Source organism: Podarcis cretensis, assembly GCF_951804945.1.
Source record: "Podarcis cretensis genome assembly, chromosome: 2".
NCBI classification, from domain to species: domain Eukaryota; kingdom Metazoa; phylum Chordata; class Lepidosauria; order Squamata; family Lacertidae; genus Podarcis; species Podarcis cretensis.
This window is the reverse complement of record NC_137171.1, coordinates 82018931-82038216: the sequence shown is the minus strand read 5'-3', so window position 1 is coordinate 82038216 and position 19286 is coordinate 82018931. Positions and strand designations below refer to the sequence as shown.

At 44.7% G+C, this 19286-nt stretch overlaps 1 protein-coding gene across 3 annotated transcripts in view; it reads left to right on the top strand.

The window, feature by feature from the left end:
* The first annotated feature begins 460 nt into the window (after window positions 1–460).
* Window positions 461–19286, top strand: part of BICD2 (BICD cargo adaptor 2) — an 85498-nt gene continuing 66672 nt past the window's right edge. Inside the window, exon 1 of one of the 3 annotated variants that reach the window (XM_079965011.1) lies at window positions 461–1114. In XM_079965011.1, coding sequence (XP_079821137.1) covers window positions 875–1114 — 240 coding nt within the window. In that variant the 5' untranslated portion in view covers window positions 461–874. The remainder of the gene's footprint in view (window positions 1115–19286) is intronic. The other 2 variants (XM_079965013.1, XM_079965012.1) reach the window with 2 other exon arrangements.

Below are 19286 nucleotides of genomic sequence, written 5' to 3'. Positions count from 1 at the left end.
TGCCTGAGACAACTGCTTCCCCCTGCCTCATTTGTGGGCAGCTCTGGCCCTGCCGCCTAGCTCTGGCCCAGCTATGCTCTGCAACCGGGCTAGGCAAAAAGCCCACGGGCAACGCCCGTAGGATTTCAGTGTTATTGTGCCATGAACAATGCCGGTAGCCACTGTGGGGAAGGAAGGAAGGATGTCTAAATAGAAGAGAGTATGTATTTGCTGCAAGACAAGAGGCCATCCGCCAGCAATGTAGCCCAAATGCCAGGTAGTTCTGGGCACGGCCTGCAGGAGGCAGCGCTCAAGCGGCTTCCAGCGCAGCCGATGACGAACAACAGCGCTCGCTGCCAGGTTCTTCCCCTTCTCCAAGAATTCCTTCAAGAGGGCAGGGCCAGGCTTCCATCTGGGGCTCTCCTCCCTGTGCATTGTGGGACTCGTAGTCTTTGGGACGCAGCGACCGGCTCGGCCTCGGTGGAGCCGGGACTACAAGCCCTACAATGCCTCGGGGCGACTGACTGGCCGTTCCTTTTGAATGATTTCACTGCGGTTTCCCCACATTCCCTAAGCTAGACGAGCAGCAGCAGCAGGAGGAGGAGGGCGGCGCAGGAATCATGGTGTAAAGGAGCCGCCGGTTCACAGGCGCGGGGGACCAGGGGCGCAAGGAGCCTGCCCGTTTCATGGCAGCCAGGGCTAGGGGCGCTGGAGAAGAGGGGGGCATGGCAGCTCGGGGGGTCGCCTGGTCTTAAAGGCTGCAGGGAGCGAGCGGGGCGGCGTTGCTGCGGCTGCCGCCGCCGCCGCCGCCGGGTCCATCCTGCTGCTCTCGCGCTCTGCCGCATTTCCTCCCTTCTCCTCACTCCCGTCTGGAGCCGCACCAGCCCCCGCCAAGATGTCTCTGGCCGTCGAAGAAGAGGACTACGCTAAGCTGGTGATGGAGTCGGGGCCCGAGTGGCTCCGCACCGAGATCAAGCGGCTCTTCCAGGAGCTGGGCGAAACCACCCGCGAGAAGATCCAGGCTGCCGAGTACGGGCTGGCAGTGCTGGAGGAGAAGCAGCAGCTCAAGCAGCAGTATGAGGAGCTGGAGCTGGAGTACGAGACCATCCGCACCGAGATGGAGCAGCTGAAGGAGGTGAGGGCGGCGCTTTCTTCATTTTGCGGGGGGGCGTGCGGCAGCAACAGCTGCGGCGGCGGCGGATCTAATGGGCTTTAGCGGGCGCGAGGAGGCGGTGCGCGATGCAGGGGAGAGGGGGACTGTGCTGAACGCCGGCTGCTTTTTGCGGGAAGGGGCGGGAATAAATATAGCAGGCAGGCAGGCAGCATGGGCTAATGGTTAGCTCACAATCGAGACTCCAGCGCACAAGGCTCCCCTGCCTGCCTGCCTGCTAGCTTGTGGAGACGTGTGCATTCTGTGGATTAACGTTTTCAGGGGGCGGTGGTGGGTGTTACGGGGAGCGCGCGCGCGCCTAGGCGTGAAGGCTTCCCGAGCAGCCCCGTTCCCACGATCGCAAAGGCCAGCTGGGCCTGGCTCGCCAGTGCGTGCCGGGCGCGTGGCGAATGCAGCGCCTTGCAAACCCTCCCCCTGGCTTGGGAAGCTCTGCGGGTGCGCAGCTCTCCGCGCAAGGCAGCCTCGCCTTTTGGATTCGCCCAGCTCGCGGGAGGCGCACCAGCCTTCTCTCTCTCCGGCCCCCGCGATGCAGTGTCACAGAAAGAAGTCGATCCAGAACCTTTGGCCCTCCCCTTTTGCTGGCGTCACGCCTTGCAGCCCCCTTAAAGGGGCAGCTCGGCAATGTCTGCGCCTCTCTAATGCACCGTGTCCTTCCCGTGACATCTGCCGTATCTTCTTGCACTGCCGTGAAATGTGCCGGACAGAGGATACTATGAGATTAATACTCTTGGGCTCGGGTGACATCTGTCCACCAGAGACCGTCATTTTCTCTCCTTCCCGCCCCTTGCAGGGATCTCTCGTGCCTGCCTTGTTGGGGAAGATCCCCTGTCTCCTTCTGCCATTTAATGGGAGGGAACCTAGGATAGGCCTCTGCCAGACCTGGAGGGAATTAAATTATTTCTGCCCACGTCAACTGGCTGATGTAGAGTTTTGATGTTTTGGAAGCATGAATTTGCAGGATTAACGATATTGCTTGACATTTGTGCAGAAACGAATCTGAATCTTAAATGGCTCAGTTAAGAGTCCATTAGATAAGTTTTCTTTGCTCAGAGGTTGTAACGTTAATATTTGAATAATTAATATTAGGCCTATTGCATGTGCCAGCATAAACTGATCAGAGATCACTGAGTAAATTCAGAAGGCGCCAGAAAGCCTGCTATCTTGATTGCTTGGGCACTTCGAGAATCAGCCTACAATTTTGAAATACTGTTTGGCTCTGTGCAAGCCTGGCCCCTAAGAATCTGAAATATTGTTTTTCTAGTGCTGGCCCATTGTATGCTTCTAGTTATATAATACATGCTTTTTACCAAACGTCTGTTTCACAGAAGCAGTTAAGGCCTCTCATGCAGCTCCTTGCCTCTCCACTGTTCTCAGTTCATTTTTGTAATCGCAAACTGTAATGAAAGAGTGGGTGCCTATGGGTTATAGTGTTTTGTGTGTAGTTTTATTAGGTGCTAGGTTTTCAACTCCGGGACATCAGTTGTTTAACTTTTTAGTTGTGCTTTGACATTTTTGGTGCGACCAAGTGTAGTTCTTCCTCCCATCCTCTTGGGGACACTGTGGTTGGGGCTGATGAATAAATGTAGCTTCATTTTTCTCTGTTCCACTCAACAACATGATAGGAAGGAGGAAAGATTAGGGGGAAGACTGCAAAGATTCATATTGGGATGGCATGATACACAAATTCTGACGGTTTTCTTTGTCATCTCAGTTGTGTGGAGTGGTGAATCAGGAAGGGGGAGACTTATCTCTTGGATGTGGTTTGGAAGTGGCCAACTAGAAAAAACTTAGAGGGGTGTATTTGAGGGATTCAGAGAACAGACCTTTTTGCTCTGGCACGACATGCTTTCAGTAAGTTAGTTGTGCTTTGACATTTTTTGTGCGACCAAATGTAGTTCTTCCTCCTTGCTAGGTATCAGTCGGGCCCTGTGCCAATGGCGACCACATGGAGATCTCTGGATGCCAAGTTAGCGACTGACATTTCTATCTGGCTGGCTCCTCCAGCTTTCTTGAGAAGATAAGCAGAAGGGATTGTTTATTACATTTTTTTATCCCACCTTTTCATCCAAGGAATACATGGTTCTCCCCCTTCTCATTTAATCTCCTCAACAACCCTCTGAGGTACGTTAGGAGGCTGTGACTGGCCCATGTGAGCTTCGTGACTGGGGATTTGAACCCTAATCTTCCAGGCTCTAGTCTGATACTGTAACCACTACACCACACTGGCTTCCTAGAGTATTTCTGCTATGGGACAGCTCAGTAAATTAAGTAGGTAAATAAATATGGGAAAATCAAAATGTCCCTTAGAGAAGGTTCTGAAATATTTTCCTTGAAGCTTGAATTCGTTTCTTCTGAATTGTTTTATTTGATGTTTTAATATGTTGTCAACCACTTTGATATACAGTGGTACCTTGGGATGTGAATGGGATCTATTCTGGAGCCCCGTTTGCATCCTGAATAGAACGTAAGATGTGATGGCGCATCGGTGCGTGCGCGGGTCATGTTTTGCCACTTCTACGCATGCATGTGATGTCATTTTAAGTGCGCATGCGCTCCGTTACTTCCGGGTTGCTGCGGAGTGCAACCTGAAAGCGCTCAACCTGAAGCACATTCAACCTGAGGTATGACTATTGGTATAGAAAGGAAATGAATGACAACAACAATAACAACATCATATTTCATTGCAAAAGAAAGGTACCTACACATTCAATTATGGTGACTGTGGCCCAGTTTTAAAGTGCCATTTGGTGTTTAGCTTATATATCTGAGTTTCTAACACTGGTACCAGCTGAGAGCCATAGAAACTTTGAAACTCTTCTCACCAACTTGAACTATTCATGCTGCCACTAAATGCATTTTAGTGGCGGACAGACAGTGCTGATTTTGAATGGGAGCAATGCTGAACCCCCGTCGGTGGTGGCCACCTACAATCTTGATTTACCCTAACGTGCAATGCTCCTGCTGATGTGGCAGCAGGAAAAAAAACCACCCCGCTCTATGGTTGTGGTCATGTGGCCCCATACCAAAGATTCCCTGAAATCTGGCAGTAGTGAGGGCAGCAATGCAGGGCCAACTTAAATGTCTCCTTAAGAGAGCAAAATTAGTGTTGATTTAATTAGATACTGCAAATCCCTGTGCTGATGCAGTTTCGTAATGAAACCTGATTTATAGCAATGTGCTTAATATTGTCCACATTAATTAAAGCAGGGTGTCTTTCAGGACGCATTTAAAGGTGTACATGTTTTCAAATATTTTTACATTGCTGGAAATGCATGTCTGTGGACTCGTGGGTATGTCTGGAAATGCTAATATGGGATCATGGGGAAAGTTATTATACAGGGAATGCGTTTGTATGTGTCAAAACAGTTTAATCTCTCGTTGCTCTCTGTTCTCCACCCCTTCTATTCTGTACCTTGTGCTAATGGAGCATCTGCATCCATTAACATGAGCACAGATGTGAGGACTTTTTGTGGCTTGATAAGAGGAGGGGAAGAGGGATTTCAGTGATCAAAGCATAGGAATACAGCATCCCTTTCTTAGCTCTTTGCCCTTTCATCTGACTACTAGAACTGGAATATGTTACACAAAAATAAGCAGATTATAAGCACATGCTCTCAATTTGCATGATTGACAGAATTCAGTTTTTGTTTGTGCAGCATTTTTAAAAACCTGAAGTATATACAGTACACAGTATTGGACTGATTGTCTATGGGCTGATATAGGGAAAATTATAGTTCTTTAGACCTTTATGATGTTATGGAGGAATCTGGATCTCATTAGAGATTGACTAAATCTTTAACAGATGTGTGCTGAATAGGCTTTTGGGGTGGGTGGGAGGAAACCTATTTAATGGCTATGCCCTCCCACTCCTGAACCTTTTTTTTTGTAAGTTTACATAGAAGATTTTTAGTCTTATCTTTTCTATCTTTACACAGAAGTAAGTTTGCCTGATCATAGTGAGGCTTGATAAGCTACAGTTCTGTGCTGGTGTATTCAGGTTGCTCCACAGGAATGTTGGCTGTAGAAGTTGCAAATATTCCACCATAGAAGTTGCTGAGGGTATGAGGTAGAGAACCTTATTCACTTTGGTTTCCAAACTCAACCTGAATGACAGTATTTAGGTTGTCCTCACAACACATGGCATGGTGATGTAGTCATACAGTGAAATCTGATCACTCTGTCCTCATTTTCACACAATGCTAAGTGAAACCATGGTTTACCACAAACATGCAGCCTCTTGGAGAGAAGATCACAGACACTTTGCTCCTCCCTCATTGTTCTGATGCTGCACTAAGTCATGGTTTGGCTTAGCATGTCATCTGAACCCAAACTCATGGTTTAACTCTCTCTAACAATCCATGAGCTGTAAAACAATGGACAAGCTTGTGGTTAAAACAAAATAAAAAAATTCCTTCCAGTAGCACCTTAAAGACCAACTAAGTTAGTTCTTGGTATGAGCTTTCGTGTGCATGCACACTTCTTCAGATACACTTCTTCAGATACACTTCTTCAGATACACTTCTTCAGAAGAAGTGTGCATGCACACGAAAGCTCATACCAAGAACTAACTTGTAAAGGTAAAGGTAAAGGTACCCCTGCCCGTACGGGCCAGTCTTGACAGACTCTGGGGTTGTGCGCCCATCTCACTTAAGAGGCCAGGGGCCAGCGCTGTCCGGAGACACTTCCGGGTCACGTGGCCAGCGTGACATCGCTGCTCTGGCCAGAGCCAGAGCCAGAGCCGCACACGGAAACGCCGTTTACCTTCCCGCTGGTAAGCGGTCCCTATTTATCTACTTGCACCCGGAGGTGCTTTCGAACTGCTAGGTTGGCAGGCGCTGGGACCGAGCAGCGGGAGCGCACCCCGCCGCAGGGATTCGAACCGCCGACCTTTCGATCGGCAAGCCCTAGGCGCTGAGGCTTTAACCCACAGCGCCACCTGCGTCCCGAAGAACTAACTTAGTTGGTCTTTAAGGTGCTACTGGAAGGAATTTTTTTATTTTGTTTTGACTATGGCAGACCAACACGGCTACCTATCTGTAACTGAAGCTTGTGGTTGTTTTGGAGAGTTCTAAACCACAAACCTAGGTTCAGGCTATAAACCAAACCATGCTTAGTTCAGCACAGCACAACAGCAGAATGTCTGGAGGAGGAGCAAAACACAGTCACAGTCTCCTCCAGAAGCCGGCATGGTTGCTTGTTTATGGTAAGCCATGGTTTGGTTTAGTATTATGTGAGAACCAGACCTCTGAAGGCATCAATACCCTACACTGAAAACTGATGGCTGTGGAACTTCTGTAGGATGGAGCCAATATAATTAGGAGTATCCCTTCTTTTTTAAAAAGAAAAAGTGGGTCCTGCAGCCATTCATCTCAGCATTTTTTGTAGAAACAAGCAGACCATTTATGGAGATTGTCAGATCCAATAGCTCTGCTAATTTGAGATTGTCATACAAAGCAGGTTCTTCAGACTTTGGCAGCCAAGTACATTTTAAAAAGAAGTACAGGGTCATTAAAAAAAATGAAGCAGACCTTTTGTGAAGACGTCCATGTTAGTTTTGTTATTCCATCTATTTATTATGCTGCAGCATGAGTGTCATTGCTTATGTGGCCAAGAAAGTACCACCCACGCACAAGATGGGGGTGTATCAGCAGGCTTGGAGAAGTTCTAAATTTTTTAAGAAGAAAACTTAGGATGGGAATCCCCACTCCAACTCCAGCAGTCAGTGACTATAGTATGCTGACTGAATGTTGAGGGAGGGAAAACAGAAAACAGCCTAGATTCTGGTCAGGGTTGGTGAGGAGGTCTTTGAAGTCTTGGGCTCCTGAGCTGCATAAGGCTTTATAGTTAAAACCAGTACGTTGAATTGGGCTCAGAAACTCATTGGTAGCCAGTGCAATCTGGCCAAGATTGGTGTTTTGTGCTCTGACTATTTGTCTCAGTGAATAACCTGGCCACTGAAAAACAATCTTCAAAGGCAGCCCCACATATAACTCATTGCAGTAATTTAACCTAGAGGTTACCAGAGTGTTGACAACAGAAGTTAGGCTATCCCTGTCCAGAAAGGAGCCAGAGTTGATGAAAAGCCTGCCATGCTACTTAAGACTCAAGCAACAGTGATGGATCCATATATCTACTCTTTCAGAAGTAGTGTAATCACATCAGGAACAGGCCACCTCCAATCCATCTGGTCTAGGGAACCAGACACTAACTGTGTCTCAATTTTATCTGGATTGAGCTTCAGTATACTGACACACATCCATTTCATTACCAAAGCAAGACATTGGTCCAGCTCATCCACTGCCACTCCTGTAGACGTAAAGGAGAAGCAGAGCTGTTCATCATCAGCATATTGTTGACAATGTACTCAAAGACTTCAGATGATCCCAGCCAGCATTTTCATGTAGATGTTAAACAACATCACATGTTCTTTTAATTAATATTTTTATTTTTGTGCATGCTTTCCCTTAATATATGCATTTTTGTAAACCTCAGTTGGAGAACTTCACCACAAAATATGACTGAGTATAGAAGGATAGCTGTGTTTCAGAAAGAGCGAATTTGATAGATTTGGCTTTAAATGTGTACTGAATCAAATTCCTCCTCTATTCCATGTACTCATGTTATTTAATGGTTGAAAGGTAGGTCTGTACAGTGGTACCTCCGGTTACAAACTTAATTCGTTCCAGAGGTCCGTTCTTAACCTGAAACCATTCTTAACATGAGACACGCTTTCGCTAATGGGGCCTCCCGCTGCCGCCGTGCGGCTTCTACTCACATCCCAGAGCAAAGTTCGCAACCAGGAGCATATACTTCCGGGTTAGCGGAGCTCGTTACCCAAAGCGTACGTAAGGAGGACTGTGCGTAACCCGAGGTTCCACTGTAATGTTCTTTCTTTCTTTTCTTTCTTTCTTTCTTTCTTTCTTTCTTTCTTTCTTTCTTTCTTTCTTTTGTCTCTCTCTTTGCCTCTGCTTTACATCCTGAAATTTTATGTGCCCTCATCCGGTTATTAGTAGAGATGGAAACATCCTGTGAAAATGTGTATTATTTCCTCTGAGGAAGAAAATATGTAGCTAGAACTTGTACAGTCATCATATTCTCTTTTGCAGGGTAAAAAATTTCTGCAGCTAGTGGCTTAACTAGATCCATGTGCACATTCCCCGACATTAGGTTTAATGGAATCTATACCTTATCTTAGAGACTTTTGACAGCACAGACCATCTGTTTTGCCATGTGCATGCTGGGCTAGGTTTGCATGCAAAAACATGTTTGGTGCAGAAGCTTGCTACAGTGCATGAAGATCTGTAAATGACGTCCATCACTTCCATGGAGGAATGATAAAGTGTGAAATGCTTCCAGCTAGCTTTTAGGTGAATCACCTTACTTCCAGAGCCCTTCTCAAGATAAGATAATTCTGTGCTTATCCTCATCTGATCTTTGTAGAAGGACTGCCTCTATTTCCACACAAAGAATCTCTCACTTACTTGTGGAAATGTATTCTTCAATTGATGTAGTTTCTCATTTTTCTCACTTAAAGGGATTCTGCTTTAGATTCAGGAATTTTTTGCTTACCTCATCTTATAATTAGCAGCAATGCGAATATTGTGTGAAACAAAACGTAACATTTGCAGGAAAAATGTCAGGTGTGGACTTGCTGTCTAATAAGATTTGACTCATTTGCCATATTGATTTGTTTGGATAAAAGGAAAAGGTAAAGATACCCCTGAACGTTAGGTCTAGTCGCGGACTACTTTGGGGTTGCGGCGCTCATCTCGCTCTACAGGCCGAGGAGCCGGCATTTGTCTGCAGACAGCTTCCGGGTCATGTGGCCAGCATGACTAAGCCGCTTCTGGTGAACCAGAGCAGCACACGGAAACGCTGTTTACCTTCCCGCCGGAGTGGTACCTATTTACAGTGGTGCCTCACAAGACGAAATTAATCCGTTCTGTGAGGCTCTTTGTATAGCGGTTTTTTCGTCTTGCGAAGCAAGCCCATTGACAGCTTAGCGGATTAGCGCTATTAGCGATTTAGCGGCTTTTAGCAGATCAGCTGATCAGCTGATCAGCGGCTTAGGGCTTAGGAAAAGGGGGGGGGAAGGGCAAAACCCCCGCAGGAACTCGCAAGACATTTTCGTCTTGCGAAGCAAGCCCATAGGGAAATTCGTTTTGCGAAGCGCCTCCAAAACGGAAAACCCTTTCGTCTAGCGGGTTTTCCGTCTTGCGAGGCATTCGTCTTGCGGGGCACCACTGTATCTACTTTCACTTTGATGTGCTTTCCAAATGCTAGGTTGGCAGGAGCAGGGACCAAGCAATGGGCGCTCACCCTGTCGCGGGGATTCGAACCGCCAACCTTCTGATCAGCCAGCCCTAGGCTCTGTGGTTTAGACCACAGTGCCACCCGCGTCCAGATCCAAATTCTGCGCTTTAAATGACCCCAACCCATTTTCTGTGAATATAAATTGCAAAACAGGAGAACAAGTAGGCATTTGCAATAAATGTTGAACTAGATTGGCAGAGAGCAAGGAAGAAAGAAGATATTATTGGGGGGGAGACAGTTAGGGCCAGCAGTGGAGTTGGGAGCACTGGAGAGGTTCTGCAAGACCCATGTGCTATTTTTCCTGATAAGTGAACGTTTGTCCTAGCCTCTTCTGTCCTTGATTCTTTGGATGGGATTCCACAAAGTTGTTGCGTGCATGGTGTGAGGTCCACTCATGCAACCCTAAGTCTGCTCTGGCTGGTTGGTGGAACCTCCAGAACAAGTTTAGGGGCACACAGTGGAGAGAGGGAGGGAAAGTTTTGTTGCATGAGTGGAACCTCATTCTGCGCTTACTAGAGCTATGTGGTACTCCCCTCTTTAGCCCGTGCCTTGTTGGTACAACCATGAAAGTTAGTAACACTAAGAGCAACCAAGTAAATCCAGGATTTAGCTGCACCTTTTAACCTTTGCTTTTGGTTGGAGGGAAAAAAGCATCCAGTCCAGTGTGAGATAGCTACATACAAAATAGGGTTACTTCTCTGAGGTTTTGCAAGAGTCAACTTTGACTTGAAAGAGGGATTGTATGCAGAGCCTAATCATCTGCAGTCTTGACAATTCATTTGGTGGGGACTGGGGGCAGCAAAGGCTTACAATCCCCGACTTCAAAAGAGGTTATCTCCTTTGCCTAGGGCTTTGATCTGTATTAAGTGATGTCTGCAAGATTTATAGCTTGTTGGAAACTGAAACTGGTTCCTCCTGTTTGGAACTGCTTTCTGATTAGCCAATCGTGAGGCAGGTGGATGTAATCCTCATGATTTGATTCCTTAGCGCTCACAGACCTGATAATACTTTGAATTATTTATTTCTATAATACAAGGGATATGTAATAGTAAGACATACATATATATGAGATTGAGTGGTTGGCTTAAAAGATGAGGCTAGAGCCTTTTAAAGCTTTTGCAGAAATGACCTATTGCTAATTCAAAACCCACATTCCTCTTTACATTTGAGGTGGTTATTGGGATAGGGCGAGGATAAAGAGCTCATCGTGGCTAAATATTTTTAGGTTTGCTGATTTTAGTGTGGGGGCGCGGTGGGGAGAGAATAAGCCATTTTCATTCCAGCTGGCCGCATAGCAAAGAACTTCATGTTCAGCAAAATGATGTGATAAAAAGCTTTCTTAAGTCAAGGTAAGTACAAATTTGTTTTTTAATGCTCTGCTGTGTAACAAACATGTGAGACCAAATACCTCTGGTGTAGAAAGCAACCCCTTTTAAGGAAAATTATTCTAGACTAGCTCAATAGTTTACTAAAAGCCAAAGTCTTGGTTCATGTGTTGGGCAAAGGGTCTTAAGTGGTGTATGGTGACTGTGGAAGGGGACTAGCTGGTGGTGGCACCCCAACTTGCAATGTTGCCTCATGCTGTGTTAGGCATTAGTGCCTAGACTGGAGTGTTTGGTGCCATGCCAATAGTTGTCCCCTCCCTCCCTGGCCCAACTTTTATCTTTTTTAACCAACAGTAAATTTGTTGGTTCTGTTTTTGATCTTATTTAATGCTGGCGCTGTTTTTCTGTTGCTGATGTTCCACTGGATTGTATTTTATGTGAATCATGTTAATCTTAGTTTGTTCCTAAAATTTATTTGCAAGCTGTTTTTGAAAATCTTTAAAATTGTAAGGCAGGGTTGTATTTTATTGCAAGCACATGCTGAATGTGGCATGGGGCCCAATCCACCAGGGATTTTGTTTGTTTCAGCTCTTGAAAAGCTGTTGTTTATTCCATTTAGGGCACAATCTAATTCTCCTGAGCAAACCTGTGCGCTGGATCTGTCAGTCTCCTCCTCTTCTGTATGAAGTGCCTGCCTCATTTTGGCAAACAAATAAAAATATTTCTGTGTCCCTCTCCCCCCCCCCCCCAGTAATAAAGAACAGTAGAGAGGCTGAGGCAAACTGATACGTTTTTATTTTCTAAAAACTTTGTTTACAATAGAAGGAGCTGATTTGCTTCACGTATTCCAGTTTTTCTTGTGCAGGATGTCTAGAAGAACCAGTTAGCCTACATATTGTGGACATTTTCTTTTATTTATGCACAGGTAGCATTCTCTTAGGCTGCAATCCTATACCCACTTATCTGGAGCTAAGCTGTATTGAATTCAGTTAGACTTATCTTCTGAGTATATAGGATTCTGCAGTTAAATGTGTAAAATAAGAATGTTTTTGGCCTTTTTCTGCCCCCATCCACTTTGCCCTTTTACTCTACATACAGTGGGGTCAGTTGCTCAGAGCCTGGACTGGATGATGGAGAGTCGCCAAGAAGCAGAATGGTTTCTTGGAAGAGAATTGTTATTGCAACCTGAGCAAAACCAAGAAGAAATATCAAGAAGCCCCAAATAATTTTGCAGATGACCTGAAACTGAGCTTTAAGACCCAACTTTTTTACCCATCCCCAATGTGTTGGGATACTCTCACCAGCATCTGCACAACTTGCCCTAGACCCTCTGCTCGTTTTTTTGACATGACCCACCTAATTGGAGACTGGAAAACTGTGTTGTCTGAAACAACTTTGTGTCTTAAAGTGACTATGCCTTTAATATTTATTGAACACATTTATACCAAGTTGCTAGACATTACAATAAAGCAATCCAATGCAAAACAAAAAATGGAGTATGCAATTAATACGATCCAGTAAAAGCAACCTGCGACAATTACTGTAAAGTAACTGGGAATCATTCAACTGGATTTGGAGGCCATGGAAAGTTTAAATAATTAGATGATGTTTTGAAGAGCAATTAGAAGCTCATTACAGTACGTGTTTGCTGTCTTTCAGTGGGAAGTTTATTTCATAGGCTGGGGACCACCATTCGAAAGGCCATCCACCCCAGGTGTAGATTATCTGAAATAACACTTTATCCCATATAGACCTTCCTGTACATGTAAGATTTTCAGGGGAAACCCCATTAGTTATGCCATGGCTTGCAGAGGTTCATTTTGTGGCAGCTTGGAGGACAGCCTTCTCCATGTCCATGTTGGCCCGCAGTCTGTAGAGGGAACTCATCTCCGAAATACACCAAGCACCAGCTGTGGTGAGCTTGCATTTGCTCTTTAAAGCATATCTATTCACTCACTATTTACTCATTGTTTACCTGATCAGTACACAAAGCCTTAAAGCTTTGTCCTGGGTGCAGATTGGCACCCAGGCCAGTGCCAACCTTTGCTTTCAGGTGTATCGCACAATAGCTGAATTTCCCTGAAAGTCTGTATTTGAAGGCTGACATTTTTGTGAGCTCATAGAATCATAGAATCATAGAGTTGGAAGAGACCACAAGAGCCATCGAGTCCAACCCCCTGCCAAGCAGGAAACACCACCAGAGCACTCCTGACATATGGTTGTCAAGCCTCTGCTTAAAGACCTCCAAAGAAGGAGACTCCACCACACTCCTTGGTAGCAAATTCCACTGTCAAACAGCTCTTACTGTCAGGAAGTTCTTCCTAATGTTTAGGTGGAATCTTCTTTCTTGTAGTTTGAATCTTGTAGAGCTGAATCCATGTGAGTGAAAATAGCCTCCTTCTGAGCAGTGGGCGGCAAGGAGCAGCTGGGGGTGGGGTGCAGTGAATAGCTTCACCATTTTCTGTTCCCATTCTACTGTATGTGAGGTTATGACTAATCGGTTACACTGCAGGGGCATAAGGCGACTTCCAGTGGGTGATTCATTCTCCAGGCATTTGTCTGGGCTCTCTCTCTCTCTCTGTTTTTCTCTGCCTCTCCACTTCTGGCAGAATGCAGAGATGTATTTGTTCAGAGTCGGTAGCTGAGCAACAGGGAAGAATATAGCATGGATTTGGAATATGATCTATGAAAACTTTAACACAAGGAAGGGGCACAAATAAACTTTGGCATCTAAGTAATTCTCACAGCGAAGAACAAAAAAGAAAGAATTAGACTCTGACTGGATCCTTGGTAGCGAGAAACTGCCGATCTTGCAAGAAATAAATAGGCTGATGTGGGAGGAGAATTCCACCCCACCCCCAGGACATTATTCCTGCCAGCTATTTTGTTTTTATTTATTTATTGCAGACTTTTTATTTTTGCCATAGGCTGATTCATTGAATTTGAACTTTGCTAGTAGGAAAGTGGGGCAGGGGAGAATAAAATGATGTCTACGTTTCCTTGGGGCATAATTAAATCAATACGCCCATGCTAGTTGTGGTAGCTTGCTGTATGAGATTATAATTCTTTATCGGGGGTGGGGTGGGGATGTTTAAAAATAGAAAATAAAATAAAATGCATTGTTAGATAATGGCTAGGGGAAAGTTTCCATGTAATCGTGTATATACTGTTTTAAACGAGCCCTTCCTTTACCTTCATGTTGCATTGGTATAAACAAGAACAGTCGTACCTTGGAAGTCAAACTGAATCTTTTCCTGAAGTCCGTTCGACTTCCAAAACATTCGAAAACCAAATTGCGGCCTCTGATTGGCTGCAGGAAGCTCTTGCAGCCAATCAGAAGCCGCAAAATCCCCGTCAGATGTTCGGGTTCCAAAAGAACATTCGCAAACCGGAGCAATCACTTCCGGGCTTGCGGTGTTTGGGGGCCAAAATGTCTGAGTTCCAGGGCATTTGACAACCAAAGTACGACTTTTATATTTTTACTGCAGTTTTCTGAATAACTAGAATAAGCAAAGTTCACTTAGCTGAAGTGAATTTTTATTTTAAAAAATGATTGTATAATCTGAGGCAGGGGTGGAACAATGCCTCTATGGGCCTTAGGATTCTCCCCAGACTATGCTTGCCACCCTTCCAAGCAATTTTCATTGCTTTGCTGGGTCGAATATGTCCTTCAACTTTGACAATGCCTCTTGCTTGCCTCAACGGAGGTTACAGAGATGTGTGTGCACCTTCCGCTTTTGTATGGCTGGAATGTAGCTTCCTGTACAAAAGGTGAGAATCACATCCTTTGCTCTGGCCGCTCTTGAGGTGTTGCCTATAAAGGAATGCAGCCCTTGGACTGAGGAGAGGTTCCCTGCCTTTGTGGAGATCTGGCTGCAGAATACTTGCAGGCATGATGTACCTGTGCTTGTTTACTGAGTTCCCTGAGACTTGCTCCCTAGTCAATAAGTTCAGGATTGCAGCCATACTCCCATTTTCTGCTTGTGTGTTCCTGGTGGATTATGCAAACTGTTTGAACCAGTGGATAGGAACATAGGAAGCTGCCTTATACTCTAGCTCAGTTCTGCCTACTCTGACTGGCAGCAGTTCTCCAGGATTTCAGGCAGGGGTCTCTGCCTTCCCTACCTGGAGATTAAACCTGGGATCTTCTGCATGCAAGACAGATGCTGTGCATTGAACTACATGGCCCTTTGCTGATGCTGGAGTGGCTCTTGGCAAACAATAGTAGATGTTACCTGCACTGTGGTGTTAAATCCTCTGGCAGCTATGAAATGCCTTAATATATTGTTGACTGATACATGTATGCTTTAACAGTGGTTTTGTTTTAATATGTTGTTGTTTTTATGCCCGGGGGCTCAACAAAGAAGCTTAATTAACTTTGAGGCTATATAATAATAATTAACCACCGTTACGTAACTGGCAGTGGCAGCAACTGACAAGCCTGTGCCTGAAAGAGTTTGCAGTCTTAGGGTTAGAGTGGCGGTGAAGGACTGAACATATTTGGAAAGGAGGAATGTGAGCACAAGGCGAGAAATTGGGAATAGAGAACCTGCACACCCACCCACCCGTCCCGCAGATGTAAGACTCCCAACCCCAGTCTAGGGGTGATTTTCTCGACCTACTACACTGTTTCATCCCTACAGAACAACCATACTTCAAGAAGGCCTTCAAATTTCAGGAAATATAGGTGGCATTAGATGCTCAGGAAAGAGGAAGCCATACCCATGTCTAGTATGTGGCTCTTGGGGGATTGACGAGCGCTTTGAACCTGAAAAATGGTCAGCCACCTCTGATGTTAACAAGGGGTTAGCTTGCAATAGTGCAGTTTGTAAGCAGTGGGAACTGGGATAGGACTAATGTTTCAAAGCTGAGTGTGAACTCTGGCTAAACCTTTGGTATAGATGGGAACATCAGTGCAGGCAGTGTGGCTCTCACCTCCCACAGAATTCAAAAGAAGAAGGAAAAAAGGCATTGTGCTCCAATTACCCACAAAATCAAGAGACTTAATGGGAGCACAGACTCTGAAATCTAATGACTTGGATGGATAGATTTTGGCAAATGCAGTATTCTGCCCCAGCACTTTTTGCATTCACTAAGCAAGATCACCATGCTTTCATCTGTTTTTCACAAAATGCTACTTTATTTTTCAGGATCAGCTTTAGTCTGCTGTTAAAGCAGAAGCTGGTTCGTCGTATGGCCCTCCCCATGTTTCCCCTCTGCATTTTGAATCATTTAGCAATGTTTTATGGACAGGAAATAGGAACTTCTGGTTCATACACACAGCTGGTGTAAATAAATCTCAAACCAAAGGGAACATGTGGAACTCCCCCACCCCCAGATTGTATCCAAGGGATCTCTACAAACTCAGATCAGAACTTGTGTAGTTCCAATGGAGTGTTTGTTAAGACTACAATCTTTGTAAGGGGCATTTTAAAGACTTTTAGTCCAACTTTCAGCTTGTTAAAGTGACCAAATAAAGGGCTTCCAAATCAATACAATGTCCTGAATTTAATCTGAATCTGTTGCTTTTATACAATTACAATATGCTAGCGAAAGAGAACTTAACCATAATCCACAGCGATATGGTATGCAAATATTTCTGGACGTTTTAAATATTATTTTATTTTTCATTGTATTGCTTCAGCATTAAACCTCTTTGGGTGGAAGGGTGGAAGAGAACTTTTAATAAGAATAATAATAATAGATCAAACAGGGCATTCTTAAGCCTTAAAATGGGGTTACTTAATTAAGCAGCCCCCTTATGCTGGTGAGATTGTAAGGGACGAGGAACATATTGGCATATGTGGTAGGGATGTAACTATGTACACAAGTTCTAGAAGCAGGTTGTAATGGAATTTGGTATTATTGTTGGCATGCAGGTCACCCTAGATGCTAAGCCATGTATCCTATACCTTTTTGTTGCTGCCAGTGAAGTCTTACTTTGCAACAATTAATTCTATATCTGTTGTTGCTGCTCGTCTTGTGATCTCTCATGGTGGAAAGACGCACCTTGTTATCTATGGATGTATGGTTTTAAAAATTCATGTTTATTGCCATTTCTGAAAACTGACTCATAAAATACATGCTGCCAGGGGTGTTGCGGGACCCCTCCAATTTTGCTTCTGCTTGAGAGCCAAACAGTCTCATGGTCGTCAAATTCACACTAAATATGAGTTTATTTGCCAACAGTCATGAATATTTGGTATGTTTGGTACAGATATGAACCACTATGTAATTTATTTTATGCCAGTCATTCTTTTTATGCTTTCTATGCTTATTAGGCTTATTATTTTATTATCTTGTGATTTTATTTTTTCTGTTTTTATGACTGCTTTTAAGTACAGATAGGGTGAACCTACAGCATAAGCAGCTGGCCACAGTCAACCTTTGGGAATGTTATTCTCTATTAGGTAGAACTTTTAAAAGAAGGGCTGGTTCTGTGATGTTTTTATTGTATCAAGCTATACATGTTTATATATATATATATATATATATATATATATATATATATATACACACACACACACACACACCGTATTTTTCGCCCTATAGGGTGCACCGGCCCATAGGGCGCACTTATCTTTTTTTGGGGGGGGGGGAAATAAAGAAAAAAAATCCCCCCCCCCGCACCCCAAAGTACAAAGAAGCCATGACAGCGAGCGGGATGGATCCCGCTCGCTGTCTTGGCTTCGTTTTTAGCCTTGGGGCTGGGGGTCCAGGAGCGAAGGCGAGGTTGCGCTGAACCTCACCATCGCTCCCGGAGCTTGCGGGGCTGGGGGCAGGGGAAGCCCGAGAACGGGTCCGGAAGCGATGGCGAGGTTGCGCTCAACCTCGCCATCGCTCCCGGAGCTTGCGGGATAGCTTCAGCGAAAGCCTGCATTCACCCCATAGGACGCACACACATTTCCCCTTCATTTTTGGAGGGGAAAAAGTGCGTCCTATAGGGCGAAAAATACGGTATATTTTAATTCTATTGCTTAATTTATTAAAGTTAAAAAACAACAGCCGAGGATGGTTTTTTTCTTAGTAAAAACTGCCCCATTAAGTTCTAGCTCAATCTCAGAATAAGGCCTGGAAACAATTGCATGGGCATGATAACAGGGCCTTAGTGGCATGGCAAGACTTACAAATTTCTCATAGCTGCGCAGAGAGAGTAGTTTTGCATATAAAGAGCTCCAAGCATCAGTCCAAACACAAACAAGGAATTCTGGACAGGCCATGAGAGGAACAAACCAAAACTAAAACCTAGCAGCCCCAAATGAGTTTGATAATCCACATATTCTTTTCCTTGAAGTACATCTCTGGTATGTTTCCCAAGCAACACAAGGGACATCAGGGATCAGAAATGGCCCATGCAGTTTAAAATCCTGGAGGCAAAGAAGGCTGTGAGAGTCCCTGTGTCCTAGCAGCTACTGTTTATTTGCATTTAAATCATGCACGTCTTCCAAGGTGGGGGAGTGTTACCATTCCCATATTGCAGATATGGGACTGAGGCAGAGCTCATAGCTGTGATGAGGTCTGACCAGCAGATTGCCTGTTTCAGAGCTTATACTCTTAGGCATTGCCCTGGTCCTCAACTCAATAAGCTTCATGTTAGGAATTACATATTGGCAATACATGATCCTGAAAGGTATCATGGGCTTCAGAGGTTGTTTTACTGACTTATCAAAGGAGTGCAGTTTGTATTTCAGTAGGTAGTGATTCAACAACCACACTAGAGATGTAATAGTTCCTTTCTGTAAATGCGTTGTTGTTTTTTAATGTTATGTTTCTGGGGTTGAGACCGTAGCTTATAGCTGGAGCTCATACTTTGCATTCAAGAATTCCAAGGTTCAGCCACTGGCATCTCCAGTTAGGAAGTAGGGATTGATTGGAAATATGACTGCTAGGCAAGGTAGGTAGCACTGGCCTAGATAGACAAATATGCCTGAGTTTGGACAATTGCACCCAAGCTTTCCAGTCTGAGATATAAATGAGCTTTGTTACCCACACATACATATCTCCTTCTGTCCTCTCTTTGTGGGAGTTAGTCATTATATCCAGAAGTCTCCAATTAGCCATAGTTTCCCATTTTGTCTGAATTAGGAAACTGTGGTTAGCAGGTTTGGAACAGGCCAGGCTGATGGTTTTAAGATTCTGGCTTGTTCTGAATCTGTTAACCATAGTTTCCTAGTTCAGACAAATGAAAAGCTGCAGTTAATTGGAAAATTGTTGGTTTAATTACTGCATGACACACAGAGAAGAGGCTGCATGTGACGGCACAAAGCTGTGGTTCCTATCTTGGCTTATTAAGTCAAGATGTGATTGTCCAAACCAGGCCATTGTCTGACCTGTTATAAGGCAGCTGACTCTGTTCCAGAGCATCATATTGGGCAATACTGTGTGTATCAGCTGGGCAGAAACACTTAATGTGGCCTCCTCCGAATTGTCGCTCTTGGTAACTACGTTCTTAATCAAGGAAGAGCCTTGATTCATATAAACTAGGACACATGCCCAGT